The sequence below is a fragment of the Phacochoerus africanus genome, chromosome 13 (assembly GCF_016906955.1).
Source record: "Phacochoerus africanus isolate WHEZ1 chromosome 13, ROS_Pafr_v1, whole genome shotgun sequence".
In the NCBI taxonomy this organism is placed as follows: Eukaryota; Metazoa; Chordata; class Mammalia; order Artiodactyla; family Suidae; genus Phacochoerus; species Phacochoerus africanus.
Genome location: NC_062556.1, coordinates 4,999,979 through 5,015,863, shown reverse-complemented (window position 1 = coordinate 5,015,863; position 15,885 = coordinate 4,999,979). Strand labels below are relative to the sequence as shown.

The 15,885-nt window shown below is 45.8% G+C and overlaps 1 protein-coding gene across 4 annotated transcripts in view; it reads left to right on the top strand.

Moving 5' to 3' along the window:
• Positions 1 to 15,885, top strand: part of LNX2 (ligand of numb-protein X 2) — an 87,343-nt gene that overhangs the window by 47,775 nt on the left and 23,683 nt on the right. For all 4 annotated transcript variants that reach the window (XR_007131509.1, XR_007131508.1, XM_047756411.1 and 1 more), the window contains exons 3-4: positions 11,030 to 11,277; positions 12,073 to 12,272. Coding sequence is in view for 2 of the 4 variants with exons in the window: in XM_047756411.1 (XP_047612367.1) it covers positions 11,030 to 11,277; positions 12,073 to 12,272 (448 nt within the window). In the remaining 2 variants the exon portion in view is untranslated. The remainder of the gene's footprint in view (positions 1 to 11,029; positions 11,278 to 12,072; positions 12,273 to 15,885) is intronic.

Below are 15,885 nucleotides of genomic sequence, written 5' to 3'. Positions count from 1 at the left end.
GAACAAGTACCAGGGGGTGGAGACTCTGTACCATTTAGTGGGGATTTTTGTTCTACCAAAAGCTTTTTAAAAGGTTAAGTAATTTAGCTGATTGGTGAGTTTTATAATTTGACTTTGATAAAAAATTTGATCTTTAAAATTATTTAAACCCTTAGGAAGGGCCAAAACACATCTCTTTTGTCTTAAGTAGAATCACATAAAATGACCAAAATAAATGTTTTGACTTCTAAATGTCAAAGTTACACCAGTATAAATCTGCAGTAATCTTGACTGCCGTGAAAAACTGCATCGTATACCATCTATTGGATTAAGAAATAATAGTGTGAGTCTGGTATAGAACAGCCTGTCATAATCCTCACAGATGAAATCACAGCTTTGAATCTAATCTCATCAACACAGGTTAAAATCAGAAAACCGAGTCACACAGATTTAGAGACAGGTAATGGTATGGTGAGACTTAAAGTCAGTATTAGGATTTCCCATCCTAACAGACCTTAGCCAGCACGTGGTAGTGAGAGTTGGAAATACACCTGAATGTACACGTTGATTCCGTTCCCAAAAGAGTGTGCTCGTTAGAAATAATGTAGATGTATGAGAAAGGATGAGATGTCAGAAACATGAAGGTTTATAGAGAAATTACTTCAGTATGAGCTGCATTGTCTGCAAATAAGAGCTAAGAGAAAAGAGTGGGATAGATACACAGATTTGAAAATGCATGTAGGTTTTTGTGGATCTCTGGTCATCAGGAGGCATAGACTCTGAACATGGTAGGAGAGACTTCTGGAAGTTGACACCATACTGCCTGGGTCAGGCCCAGTTATGGCTGAGGTTGAGGAATATTTTAGGCTTTTCTTATTTCTTGCAGTAGAACTACCCTTTTCAGGAGATAAGTTTTTTTATGTGACTCTCTTATGAACATCCATTTGGGGATGTTAGAGGAACTGAACCATCTCAATTCAGTTAATCACTCTGATAGCAGTGAGGTTAAAAGTACACTATTATTTTAGGATTATTAACTAAAATGCATACAAGAATTTAATACATAGTTGAAGTATCATTGGTATTTTCTGTCAAGCTGTTTATGTTGATGATGTAAAAACTTGAGCATTGCAAACTCTCCATTTATAGGTTGATAAAAGCTAAGCAGTTATGTCCAGTTGAAAGTTCCATTTTCTAAATGTGCTTATGAATATTTGAGCTACTCACTTAATCATTTCCAAAGTGTTATAAGCCTTTGTTGTGAAAGATACATTGAAAAAGGTGAACAGTTTGAAAAGGTAGGTGACGTGCTTTGTATAAATAGCTAAGGGTGACTATTGATTATAAAAATTAGAAAGTTGAGGAGTTCCTGTTGTGGCTCAGTGATTAACAAACCCAACTAGTATCCATGAGGTTGCGGGTTTGATCCCTGGCCTTGCTCAGCGGGTTAGGGATCTGGCATTGCTGTGGCTGTGGTGAAGGTCGCAGACTCAGCTTGGATCCCCAGTTGCTGTGGCTGTGGTGTAGGCCGGCAGCTATAGATCCAATTCAGCCTCTAGCCTGGGAACTTCCGTATGCCATGAGTGTGGCCCTAAAAAGACAAAAAAATAAAGATTAAAAAAAAAATTAGAAAGTTGACACTATTCAGTTAAATTGTTCATCTTTGTTCTGGTTATCTACTGCTGAGAAACTAACCACCCTAAATACAGTGACGTCAGGCAGAGAGCACGTGACTCAGCTCGTGGCTTCTGTGCGTTTGGGGTTCAGACAGGGCACATTAGGGGTGACTTGACGCTGTTCTGGCCGGTCTGGGCCACAGCTGGGAAGAACGGAAAGGCGGGGACGGCAGCAGCTGGAACTGGAGGGTTTACCTCCAAGACCGCAGCTTCAGCCATGTATGTCTGGCACCTCGGAGCCACCAGAGGCATGGATTCAGCTGGGACTTGGCCACTGGAGAGCCTAGAGGTGGCATCTCCAGCAGGGTGGCCTCAGGGTATTGAAAGGTCTCACGTGAGTTCCAATAAGTGAGGCAGAAGCTGCATGACCTTGTATGATCCGGCCATGAAGTTGTTAGCAGCCCTTAGGCTGTAGTCACAAGACTGCCAGGTTTCAGGGGACATGAACTTCACCTCCTTAGGGGAGGCCACCAACTTTGCAGCCATGTTTTGTTTTTTTTTTTAATTTTTTGTCTTTTTTTTAGGGCCGCACCCCCTGCATATGGAGGTTCCCAGGCTAGGGGTCCAATCAGAGCTACAGCTGCTGACCTACACCACAGCTCACGGCAACACCGGATCCTTAACCCACTGAGCAAAGCCAGGGATCGAACCCCCATCCTCCTGGTTCCTAGTCAGATTCGTTAACCACTGAGCCATGATGGGAACTCCTGTAGCCAGGTTTAAAACCAACACAGACCTGCAGTAAGAGTGATGTCATGAGACACAGGATTGTGACGATTTTAATTAGTAATGGAAATATGGCATTAGGAAACGTTGGTTCATTCTGGTAATGCTGAGTTTAAAACGACCTTCCCTGTTTGAACAAAATTCTGCTCTTAAGAAATCTGCTTCAGTTTGAGAACAGATGATAATTTCCCCTGTGGCTAAAAGTAAAACATTTATGAAAGATGAGTGTGTTTTTAAATAAAATCACCAGTTATAACTGATGATATGTTAGAAAAACAATGAAGAATTTTAAAAGATGTGGGAAAGTGCCCATCTTTGAAAGGAGAGCTAAAGCCCATAGGAAATATTGTACATACTGCATGACGCATACACACTGTAGTCATTAGTCTGAGATGCTGCCCGGCAGCATCCCTTCTCCCCTCCTCCCGGCCTCCTCCTCAGCAGTTTAACATTTAAAGCTTATGGTAATTGTAAATGATTTTTTGTTGTTGTTGTTGTTGTTAAATTGAGCATTTGTGCCCTAGTTTATAGCAAGGTTTAGAATCATTTTTTCTTTTCCTCTTAAAACTTGAGTTTAACTGTATTCTAAAAAACTCTGAGGAAGTTTGTTTTTGTTTTTGTTTTTTTATGCTGAGAGCTTTTCTAGTTCATCAAATGGTTTTGAAGCCTTTAAGAGTCAGGGTAGGCTGAGGCAAGCTTCCTTTTTTAAAGTCCCATTTTAGCTTGGAGAGAAGTTTGTGTTTGGCCCATTTTCAGCAGGATTTTTTTTTTTTTAACCTACATAAAGTAAAAAGTAGATATATATTTGTACATTATGTATCTGGTAAGAGTCTAGTATCCAGACTATATATGTAAAGAATTCTTACAACTCAGAAGAAAGGTCAAGTAATCTGATTTTAAATGATCCAAGGATTCGGAAAGATATTTCTCCAAAGAAGATATTGAAGGCCCATGAGCACATGGACAGATGCTTACCGTCATTCAGCCATTTCACGAGGAATTGTAAGCAGTCTCCAGCTACTCTGGCCCTTATCAAATAGAGGATTTGCACATATTCTCTCTGTTCTGTCACTTGTCTTTTCATTTTCCTGTGTCCTTCGAAGGACGCACAAGTTGAGTGTTGATGAAGTCCAGTTTGTTTTTTCTTGTGCTTTTGGTGTCATGGCTAAAAACCATTGCCTGATCCAAGGTCGTGAAGTTTTACCCCGTGTTTTCTTCTAAGACTTTTATTGTTTTAGTTCTGATGTTTGGGGGTTTGATCCATTTTGAATTAATTGTCATTACAGAACATGTGTATGATTTAATACTTTAAATTTTATTGAGGCTTTTTACACGGCCTCGTCGTACCCTGACCATCCTGGGGAATGCTCCGCGTGTGCTTAAGAATGTGTGTCCTGCTGTTGACAGGTGGTGTGTTCTATAGATTGCTTTTGGGTCAAGTTGATTTACAGTATCGTTAAAGTCTCTTCTCTTGTCCTTAGGTCTAGTTGGTCTATTTTTTTTGTCCCCCTCTTGCCATCTTGCAGCATATGGAAGTTCCAGGGCCAGGGATCAAATCCGAGCCAGGGTTGTGACCTGTGCTGCAGCTCCAGCAACACCAGATCCTTAACCCGCTGGGTCAGGCCAGAGATGAGACCTGCATCCCAGTGCGCCAGAGACATCGCAGATTCCATTGCACAGCAGGAACTCCGTGTAGCCATTGCTGAAAGTGGGATATTGTAGACTATACTTTTTTTTTCTCCTTTTAATCCTGTCATTTTTGGCTTCATGTTCTTTGAAGGTCTGCTGTTAGTTGTGTTTATAATTGTTACAGCTTTATGATAGCTCAAACCTTTTCCTTAATGTAGAATGTTTTGTCACTAGAAACAATTTTCTTATTAAAGTCTATTTTGTCTAAAATTAGTTTACCTACTCACCTCTCTTTAGGTTGATGTTTGTATGGTATATCTTTTTTCCTTTCCTTTTAATTTTAACCCATTTGTGTCTTTGAAATGTATCTCTTATAGGCAGCATATAGTTGGATTCTGTTTGTTCAGACCAGAATTGATGAGGGGTTTTTTTGTTTTTGTTTTTTTGCTTTTATAGGGCCGCACCTATGGCACATGGAGGTTCCTAGGCTAAGGGTCGAATCAGAGCTACAGCTGTCGGCTTCCACCACAGCCACAGCAACACAGGATCCAAGCCACGTCTTTGACCTATACCACAGCTTACGACAACGCCGGATCCTTAACCCACTGAGCGAGGCCAGAGATCAAACCTGCATCCCTATGGATGCTAGTCAGATTGGTTAACTGCTGAGCCATAACGGGAATGCCTCTCCCTTTGTTTTGTTTTTTTTTTTCCATGTTTCTTTCTGTTCCTCCGATTGGATAATCTCAATTGACCTGTCTTCAAGGTCACTGATTCTTTCACGTGCTCAAATCTCCTATGAATTCTGTTAGTGAATTCTTCATTTCATTTATTCTACTTTTTAAATCCGGAATGTGTTTTTGGTTCTTTAATATGACATATATCTTTACTGATACTTTCATTTGGTGAAAAAGACCATTCTCACCTTTTCCTTTAGCTATTTAGCCATGGTTCCCTCTGTTCTCTGAAGACCTGGTTTAAGTCACTCTCTGCTAAGGCCCATGTCTCGGTTTCCTCAGGAACAGCTTCTGTTAACGGCTTTTTTCCCCCCATGTATGGGCCATACTTACTTATATCTTTGTGTGTCTTTCAATTTTGTATTGGACACTGGACATTTTAAGTAATATAATGCAGCAACTCTGGAAATTTTTCTCTTCAGGATTTGTTATTGCTGTTTGTTGTTATTGTTTGCTTGTTCAGTGATGTTTCTAATCAGCTAAGGATCGGACAGAGAATTCCTTAAATGCCTGTAACTCTTCCACTCTTCCCGAGGAGCTCAGTGTGCATGGCGGGGCACCCCTCCTGCACCCAGACAGCTGACAGTTCCTCGCTAGCCCTTTTTTTTCTTTTTTTTTTTTTCAATTTTAGGGTTCCACCCATGGTATATGGAAGTTCTGGGCCAGGGATTGAATCTGAGCCATGGCTGCAGTCTACTGCAGCTGCAGGAGTGCTGGATCCTTTAACCTACTGCGCCAGGCCAAGGATGGAACCCACACCTCCGCAACGACCCGAGCCGCTGCACTTGGCTTGTTAATCTGGCACCGTGGCGAGAACTCCCTTCTTGGCCTTTATTTGCTGCTTTCACCCAGGTTGGTGCTGGCCAGAAGTGAGAGCTGAGGGCCTTCTCAGTTCTCTTCTGTGCGTGCGTGTGTATAGCCCTGGACATAGCAACTCGGATGGACACTTCATAACCCTGCTTTTCCTTTTAAACTTTTTGATTAGCCTTTTGTCTGTCTACCTCAGGCAGCCACAATCTTAGACAATAGCTCTTCCCCCCCAGCCCCCCAGGAAATGCCTTCAGTGAAGAGACTGTTTGTACTGGGTGAGCCCCAAGACAGGTCAGATAAAGACGGCCTTGTGCATGAGGTCTTCCAGGGAACCAACAGGTCACTTGCTGACAATTCTCCACAGACGGGGCTTTGAAGGCGCTTCCATCAGCTCCTCCAGTGGCCTCCAGACTCCCGTGTCCGCTGTGAGTGGAGGCCGTTGCTTTTCCAGGCTCCTGCAGAGGTGGGGGTGGGAGTAGGGCAAGTTCAGATGCTCCAGAGCTCACCGTTCTTGCTGAGATTCAGCCACTTTTCTTGAATACGTGTACTCCAGATTGCTAAGAGCTATGCCTAATTTCCAGGGCTCAGAAAGAGTTGGTTCTGATCATTTTTGTCCGTGTTTGCATTACTTTACGGAGGAGAGAGCCTTTTCAGATCCCCTTAATCCGGCATTTTCACTGATAGCACCTTAACTGCATTTTGCATGTTATAATCCGTAACTGTTCTTACCATTTTTCTTGGTTCTAAGAGGCTCACGTCCTCTGAGTGTCGTTAAGTACCTGGCGAGCCGCCGGCGTTTACCACGCATCGTCTCACTCTACCTCTAGTGTTACTGCCGCCGCCGCCGCCGCCACCGCTAATACTATAACAGTGTGTCCTGTTACGCTGTGTGTCTCCTCGTGTGAGTTACCGTTAGGTCAGAGAATGATGCCACTGTGTCCTAAATCCCGTGAGTTCACAGGTAACTTCTCCTGCATCAGGAGAGCCAGAATAGTGGAGTGAAATTACAACCTTCAGCAGCAAAGGAAAAGTTCCTCAGTTGGGCTCTGGCTGCTTTTGGCTTCAGCAAACTAAAAAGCACACCTGCACACGGAGAACCGTCCCCAGGAAGGTGCAGCCCTCCGCCGAGGCAGTCACACCGCCTCCAGTGCCCCTGTTAAGGGCAGCCCCTGCCTCAGAGCTGCGCTTCCACCACGTGCCTACCCCGAGCTCTGATTCGGCATCGATGCTCTTCTTTGCTACTGTTTTTAATCACGGGTAATAGCCTCTGTGCTCGCCTTCTGCTCCACAGAGTTACCTGTTTGAATGGTCCCAGCCATATCCTCAGTGCCAGTTGCAGTTTGTGTTACGATTACTATATGCTCCATTTTCAAAGAGGCATAGGTTTTTGGTATTGTTTGTGACTTTTGTTTGTGTTTTCATGACCACCAAGGCCTTTCTCTGTCTAACATCCTGTGATTGTGTTTCTAAGTACAAGTGTGTGGGACAAATTCAGTTGATGTTTTCTGAAGGCCTAGAAAAAGAACTCCCTAGGAGTGAGTTTATTTAGTATGATACAGTGTACAGAGCAGGCACCTTTCAAATCAGATCTGAGTTTGTTTGGATTTGGGCTCCAATTTAATAGCGGTGTGATGTTGGCTTAGTTGTCCAAGTTTCCCATTTGTAAAATAGGGGTGATAGAGCAGCTGTGAGGATTCATTGTGATACTGTACAGAAAAATCTACACAGCGGCTGGACAGATTAGTCCAAAAGTACTGGTTCCTTCCTTTCTCTCTCAGTTCCAAAAGTTTATAGACTTGAAGGATGCTGCTCTGGGCCGTCTGTGGTCAGGAGCTTTGCTTTGTTCACGCCTACTCTGATTGACTCCTTCCCTGATCGTCTTTAAAAAAAAAAAAAAGAGTAAATTTTACTGAGATATATTTCACCTGCCATAAACTTCACCTGTTTTTTAAGTATACAATTCATTGGTGTTTAGTATATTCACAGAACTGCGTGGCCATTATCACAGGCTAATTTCTGGCACATTTCAACACCCACACAGAAGCTCTTTACCTGTTAGCAGCCATTCCCCATTCCCAGATCCACCAGGGTTTTTTTGTTGTTGTTGTTGTTTGTCTTTTTGCCTTTTCTAGGGATGCTCCCGCAGCATCTGGAGGTTCCCAGGCTAGGGGTCTAATCGAAGCTGTAGCCGCGGGCCCACACCACAGCCGCAGCAACGTGGAATCTGAGCCTCGTCTGCGACCTACACCACAGCTCAGGGCAACACTGGATCCTTAACCCACTGAGCAAGGCCGGGGTCAAACCCGAAACCTCCTGGTTCCTAGTCGGATTCGTTAACCACTGTGCCACCACGTTTGAAAGTCCTCTTTTCCTCAAGCTCTGCAAGTTTCAGTGCGGGGTTTTTGTAGAATGCATGCATTTTGATAACAGAACTGCCTGTGTTATAGTCTGGGCTCTTCCTGCATCATCAAGAGTTCTTTCTAAGGTCGCCTTAACCTTCTAGTTTCCAAATCAGATCAGCGCTGCGGCCCTTATCGTCTTCGTCCCTTGATGGCTTTTGCGCGGTGGGCCGCTTTTTCTTCTCTGACATTCTGGTCTAGTTGCTGTCTCAGTCTGCTCAGCTGGTCCATCGAGTTTGAATGTGGACGCTCCCGAAGGTTCTCCCCATAACCTTCCTCTAATTCTGGGTATGGTCATTCTTCCACACTTTCACATGATGTCATTTGTAGCATCTTTAATTCCTGTTAGCAATTTGCTGTCCCATTGGGAACTTAAGTCTACCTGTTTCTTCACCTCTCTGACCACTTTGTTTTGCTTTTTAAATTTGTTTTTCCATGTTTAATAACTATAAGGTACCCCTTATGGTTATGCTGTAGGTTTGTCAGTTGTTAGCTAGGCTAATCCCCAAGTGTTCATATTTTTTATATTTCCTCAATTCCTGCTTCTAGTCCTTTTTTCCATTAAAGACTAGCTATTGCCCATATAGATATTTGTGTGTGATATGTATTTTGAGAATTAAGTCATTACCTACTTTCTTTCATAAGTGTTTTTTTATGATTCTGTTTTTGTGTCAGTGTTTTTCCTGGAAAAACTATTTTTAAATTGAATAAAATATATTTTCTGAAAATTTCAGAGTTCCCGTTGAGGCGCAGTGGTTTAAGAACCCGACGTAGTATCCATGAGGATATGGGTTCCATCCCTGGCCTTGCTCAGTGGGTTGAGCATCCCGTGTTGCTGTGGCTGTGGCGGAGGCCGGCAGCTACAGCTCCAATTTGACCCTTAGCCTGGGAACCTTCATATGCCGCAGGCTTGGCCCTAAAAAATAAAGAAAAAAAAAATTTCATATACCTGACAAAAATAAATTTTTCAGTGATAGAGTTTTCAAAAACATTTTCTAGGCTCTAGCAGGAACACTCCCTGGAGCACTGCACTGCATGTGGAAAGGAAAATCAGTTTTACTCCTTAGCAAAGTGAAGAGAAACCAAGGCAGGAGAGAGTGTTGAATAAAGAAATTTCATAATGAGCCTTTTCAAGAACCTGGAATCCAGGACCTTTAGTTCATGCAGGAAATTTTATCACTCTTAACTTTAAGGAATAGCTTTTCCTTCTAACTGAATTTAATTCTTTACTTCATTTTGATTGAAACTTTAGATTTTTCAGAATACTGTCACTGAGTGAAGCAGCGCAACCCTAGGCCCAGGGCTGTTGCCCACCCCGCCCATCCTCTGCGGCCCCTCTTAGCCCACAGCAGAGCGCGTGGGGTCAGGTCCCAGGTGTGTGCTGCGCTCCTGGATCCCCGCGCCTCCCTCTCCTCACCCTGGGCACTTGCCACCACTCTGTCCCTCACGGCGTCAGGTGGAAAAGAGCTGGCATCTTAGAGCCCTTCTAACGTCTGTGTCTAAAGCCTTGGTTTCAGTGTTGACACAAGCACATGTCTGGCCCTAAATGAGTGAAAAACAAGCAAGTGAACAGTTCCTGTTTCTTGGGGCTTATGTAAGTTTCCCAAGTACTTAGAACTAGACCCTTCAGGTTCCACGGCCTATCTGTAATTCCACTGTTGTAATTCTGATGTTGCAAACCAGGAGGTGTTTTATCTCTTTCCATGCCTGACATAAAGTAAGCTACCTGAGCCTTCGCCCTGCCTTCCTGCACAAGGTAAAGCTTCCATGTATTTCTGCCACTGACTGGTAGATGTGTGGCGTTGGCCGCAAGAGTGGAGAGGCAGGGGGCTCTCGGGGGCTAAGGCACAGCGCCTGCAGAGGAAGATGCTAAATCCCACTCCTGGGTCCAGGCTTTAACCTGTAGAAAGGATTGTGTGATCAGACCTCAGGAGAGTTCTTGCAGTATGGAGACAGCTGTACTGCTGTGCTTTACTGGTGTCTGTCTTTCTGGTAATGACATAGTCCTGAATATAATTTCTTTTTCTTTTTTTTTTTTAAGGCTGCACCTGTGGCATACAGAAGTTCCCAGGCTCGGTGGTGAATTGGAGCTGCAGCTGCCGGCCTACAACACAGCCCCAGCAATGCCAGATCCGAGCCACGTCTGCAATGTAGGCTGCAGCACTCAGCAACACCAGATCCTGAACCCACTGAGAGGCCAGGGATTGAGCCCACATCCTCATGGATACTAGTCGGGTTCTTAACCCACTGAGCCAAAGCAGGAACTCCCTGAATGCAATTTCTTATTGAAGCATTCTTTAACATACTCTACCAAACCACTGTTTGTGCAGATACCTTGTTTTAATTTTTTTTTTTTTTAGGGCCGCACCTGCGCCACATGGAGGTTCCCAGGCTAGAGGTCTAATCGGAGCTACGGCTGCCAGCCTACACCACAGCCACAGCAACATCAGATCCAAGCCACATCTGCGACCTATAACCACAGCTCATGGCAAGGCCGGGTCCTTAACCCGCTGAGCAAGGCCGGGGATGGAACCAACAATCTCATGGTTCTCAGTCGGATTCATTTCCGCTGTGCCACAACGTGAACTCCAGATACCTTGTTTTAAATTTGCGATGTGGAAGTTCCCGTCGTGGCTCAGTGGTTAGCGAATCCGACTAGGAACCATGAGGTTGTGGGTTCGATCCCTGGCCTCGCTCAGTGGGTTAAGGATCCGGTGTTGCCGTGAGCTGTGGTGTAGGTCGCAGACGTGGCTCGGATCCCGCGTTGCTGTGGCTGTGGCGTCGGCTGGCAGCTACAGCTTTGATTAGACCCCTAGCCTGGGAACCTCCATATGCCGTGGGAGCGGCCCAAGAAATGGCAAAAAGACAAAAATTAATTAATTAATTAATTAATTAATTTGCAATGTGGAGCAGTAAGGACTTAGTTCGAGAGGAAATTAGGACCAGGGTCATGTGCTGCTTGTGGCTTCCTACAGGCTTTTTGCCTAGAAGCCAGTGTGGCTGTTCCCCTGGGTCCAGACTGTTGAGGCTTTTCCTTCCCAGTCCCCTGGCAGCCCTGACGCTCTCGTTGCAGATGCCCTGGAGCGTCTCTCCGGAGAGCTGCCCTGGAGAGGAGGAAGCGCAGTAAAGCGCAGTCAGAGGTCGAGAGTGAGAGCGGAGCCGCCGTCCCCGAGCTTCCAGTGACCCTACCGCCCGACGTGGACGGTGCGGGGCCCGGCCTGGCACCTGCGGAGCGGACCCCGACGCCCGCGCCCCTTCCGGCCTGGCCCGAGGAGCCAGGCCTGGACAACCCGGCTTTCGAGGAGAGCCCCGCGGCCGACGGTACGTGTGCCCCGCCTCGTCCTTGGCCCATGCCCTCCCGGGGGCACCTCCTTCCTCCCCTCCCAGCTGCTCTCCCAATGTGGACTGTTCTTTTCCCTTTTAAAGAATTAATTTCGGCTTATAACTCAACTCCCAGGCAATTCACTCCTTCAAGTGTGCCGTTCTCTCCACAACTTCTCTTACCAGTTAGGACGAGGTGGCATCCCTTTGTACTTCTTTCTCAGGTCACAGAGTCGTCCCCCATGGTCTGACATGTCATAGCCACTTGTGGTTATTTACTTTGGGGGAAGAAATGTGTAGATAATCTTAACCTATAGATATTTATTGTCACTCTTTTTTCTTATTCACTAGTATTGCACAATTATAAATCATCTATCAATATAAGATGACTTGGAGGTCCCGTCGTGGCTCAGTGGTTAACAAATCTGACTAGGAACCATGAGGTTGCAGGTTCGATCCCTGGCCTCACTCAGTGGGTTAAGGATCTGGTGTTGCCATAAGCTGCGGTGTAGGCCACAGACGCGGCTCGGATGCGGCTCAGATCCCACGTTGCTGTGGCTATGGTGTAGGCTGGCAGCTGCAGCGCCAACTAGACCCCTGGCCTGGGAACCTCCATACGCCACGGGTGCAGCCCTAGAAAAGACACACACACACACAAATATATATATATATATATATATATATATATATATATATATACATACATGTGATGACTTGTTTACCCAAAAATAATCAAAATATAAAATGTTGTTTTTCTTTCCGTGTCTTTTTCCTCTCTTGTCTTTACCTCGGCAGCTGCACAGCAGCCACTCAGTTTACCAGAAGGCGAAATCACCACCATTGAGATTCACCGCTCTAATCCCTACATTCAGCTAGGAATTAGCATCGTGGGCGGCAACGAAACGCCGCTGATTAACATTGTTATCCAGGAAGTCTATCGGGATGGGGTAATCGCCAGGGACGGAAGACTCCTGGCTGGGGACCAGATTCTTCAGGTACCGATTTCACCACTGTTAACTTGCCCTCTCGCTCTTATTCCTGAGTTTAAAACGTAGCCTTGCGATGCTTCGTGTAGCCTGAGTTGGGTTGAGGTTCGTTGTACTCTTTTTATATGCACGACAGATCAGGATTCATCTGTAACTTCTCCCACTTCCCTTATAGGTGGTATGTATTTTTTTCTCCCCACCTTGACGTTCCATCGCACGTGGGCTCTTCCCAGCAGGTCTCCAGGGCTGGCGAGTTCAAGGCCACCCACCCACGAGGAAATACTGGTATCCCAAGTCCAGTTTTCTCATCCATCCGTCACCTTCCCTGTCCAGTTTATCTTTCTCTACTGCACTGATTGCTAACGTCTAGACAAGACAGACTGTGTGCCACTGGTTACTTCATACCCTGGAATTTAAGCTCATTCAGAAGTGACGCCGCCTCCTGCTGGCCCCCGGCCCACTGTCCTCAGTAGCCCTCACCTTCTCTTTCCAAAGACCATCTTTAAGAAGAAATAGCAGTTCTTCTTAAAGAAGAGCTAGCTTGCGAGGAAGCGATGTTTTATAAGGGGCATGTTGAGACGGGGCGGGGAGAAGTCTCCGTTAAAGACTGGAGTTCTGTGAATCCTGGCCTGGCTATTTGAATCTTGTAAGTGGAGGTGATAGTTGAAGCCAAAAAGAAATACTTCCGGAAGAAGAGAGAAATATTCACAAACAAGAAAAAATACCTTCTAGGAACCCAGGCTTCAGAACCCTTCCCTCTTTGATTTCAGCGTTTGGTCCTTCCCGTGGCCTGTTGAGACAGACAGACAGACAGACAGACACAGACACACACACACACACACACACACACACACACACACACCCCTATTCCCGGCTCCCTCTTTACGCCAGGCCCTTGCTGCTGTCTCTAATTCAGCAGAACCCCTCACCAGACACCCCTGCCACCCAGCTCTCCGCTCCTAAATCCAGCAGGATCCCCGCCAGGCTAGCCCCTCCGCAACTCTGCTTTCCTCGGGCAGGTGTGACCGCAGCAGCATGTCAGCCTGATGATGATTTCAGGTCCCCAGGGTCTCTCACCCAGCCTGTCACCTCAGCTGGTTCATCTCTCACCACGTTGTAGGCACTGTGCTGTTGCTGAGGGCACACCTGCCCGTGCCACCCCCGCCACCTCGTCCTCTCCACCAGAAGAGCTGGACGTAGCGATCTTGCTGCCACCTGCACTCCAGCCTGTCCCTGTGCTAGTTGGTCCACCTTCAGCCTTAAGGCTCTGCCTAGCCCTTCTCGCCCACCCTGACCTGTCCTTACCTTAATAGCTGACCTCATGCAGGGCTTTACTCATCATCACTTGGCACAGAATCACAGTGAACTGTTTTTTGGGGGTTTTTTGTTTTGTTTTTTGCCTTTTTGTCATTTTCTGGAGCTGCATCCAAGGTATAGGGAGGTTCCCAGGCTAGGGGTCTAATCGGAGCCATGGCTGCCAGCCTACACCACAGCCACAGCAATGCCAGATCCTTAACCCACTGAGCAAGGCCAGGGATTGAACCTGCAACCTCATGGTTCCTAGTTGGATTCATTAACCACTGAGTCACCACCGGAACGCCAGTGGTGAACTATCTGAATGTCCTTGTCTCTCTGTCGGGATTGCCGCCACCCTGACGGTCCCAACTGTGATATGGACTTCTCACAGGAGATACTTGCCGAATTAGCAGAAGCGTGGATTTGGTTAGAACATCCTGACAGAAACAGCCATCTTGGTGTTTCTTCTGTGGCACAACGGGGTGGACAGCAACCAGGATGCGGGTTCCATCCCCAGCCCAGCACAGTGGGTTAAGGCTCCAGTGTTGCTGTAGCTGTGGCGCAGGTCGCAGATCCAGCTTGGATTTGATCCCTGGCCAGGGAACTCCATATGCCACAGCGTGACCAAAAAAGAAAAAGAAATGGCCATTTCTCTCTCTCTTTTTTTTTGGCCATGCCCATGGGATGCAAAAGTTACCAGGCCAAGGATCGAACCTTCACCACAGCAATGACACCACAAGGTCCTAAACTCACTGAGCCACCAGGGAACTCCACCATCTCCTTCATTAAAACAGAACTTGGAACCTATAGGAACTTTTCCGCTCTCACTCATATGCTGCCCCTCATGGTGTGTTACTCCCACTTTAACACTCAGGCCTCAAACCCTTCCTTCATGACCCCTTGCAAGGCTGACACAGACGGAACTTTCTAGCGGTGTTTTATTTCTTGCTAAATCAATAGTAGGAAGAAGTAGGAGGCATAGCCAATCCCGTTATATAAAGTCAGTTTCCTAATCCCACCATAGCAAGCTCTTCACTGTGTTGGCCAGTAAAAGCTAGTCCTTTACCGAGTGGCTGTACTTGCCATCTGATGACATCAGTGCCCCAGCTGCACAAGCTGGCCAAACCTTGTGCACACCTTGTCCATGTCCCTGACTTCCGGGCTCCTGGTCTCACGCTGCTGGCCTCCCTGGGTGCTCCAGGCCAGGAGAGCCGGGCTGCCTGCTCTGCAGCTCACCCAGTGTTCTTTCTTTCCGCCACATCCAGCCTTTCCACTAATCGGTGGTACATTCATTGTTGTGTTTTGGTCTTTTGCTACCAGTGATGTGCTGGATTAGGTATTAACATTTTTATGCATTTCTCATTCTTTTCTAAATTTTAAGTTAAAAACAAATGCTTTGCTTTTATTTGCATTTCTTTGATACAGTTGAGGTGGAATAGCTTTTGAGGCCTTGCTTGCTAATATATTTCAGCAGCGGGCTTTTTTTTTTTTTTTTTTTTTCCTTTTTACCATGCATAGGTAGGTTCCCAGGCCAGGGTTCTAATCGGAGCTACAGCTGCCAGCCTACACCACAGCCACAGCAACACAGGATCCAAGCTGTGACTGCGACCTACACCACAGCTCTCAGGAATGCCGGATCCCCAACCCACTGAGCGAGGCTAGGGATCGAACCCGCCTCCTCATGGATACTGGTCAGATTTGTTTCCACTGCGCCACAACAGGAACTCTAGCAGTGGGCTAAATTTTTAATCTTCTATTTTAGAAAATTGTTTAGTAACATAACTGAATCCTTACAACTCAAAATTATATTTTCCTGAAATTATTGACTGTTTTTTTGGGAATTAACTCAAAGCTATGAATTTATATTATAGAAATTCCAAGGCACGCATTGTTTATGGTTTACCTAGTAGTGATCTTAAGTCCAGTTTAATAATTCACATTGATAAGAAAAGCATGAACCCATAACCCGATTAACAAATTCACAAGGCTCTCTCCTGTGGGCCCTGACTGACGCTTGGCCTCCAACTGGTATGCTGGAGCCAATGAGCAAAGCCACAGCCCTCACCCAGATGTGGGGTATTTATGGCCATTCAAAAGTAAATGCTGGGAAAGAAGACTGTTTGGAATTTTTTACTACCTGGTTATCTCCAACTCTGTACAAACTACATAAATAATCGAGTGAGCCCGTGTGAAAATACCTAAGAGTCCTTAAGATGGTTTATTTATAGATCAAAGAGCTAGCAAGCCTGTGCTTTTATTTTAGCAAAACTATATGCAGTAACAGGGCGTGGCTCTGGTTTTCCCACATTAAACACACACACACCTT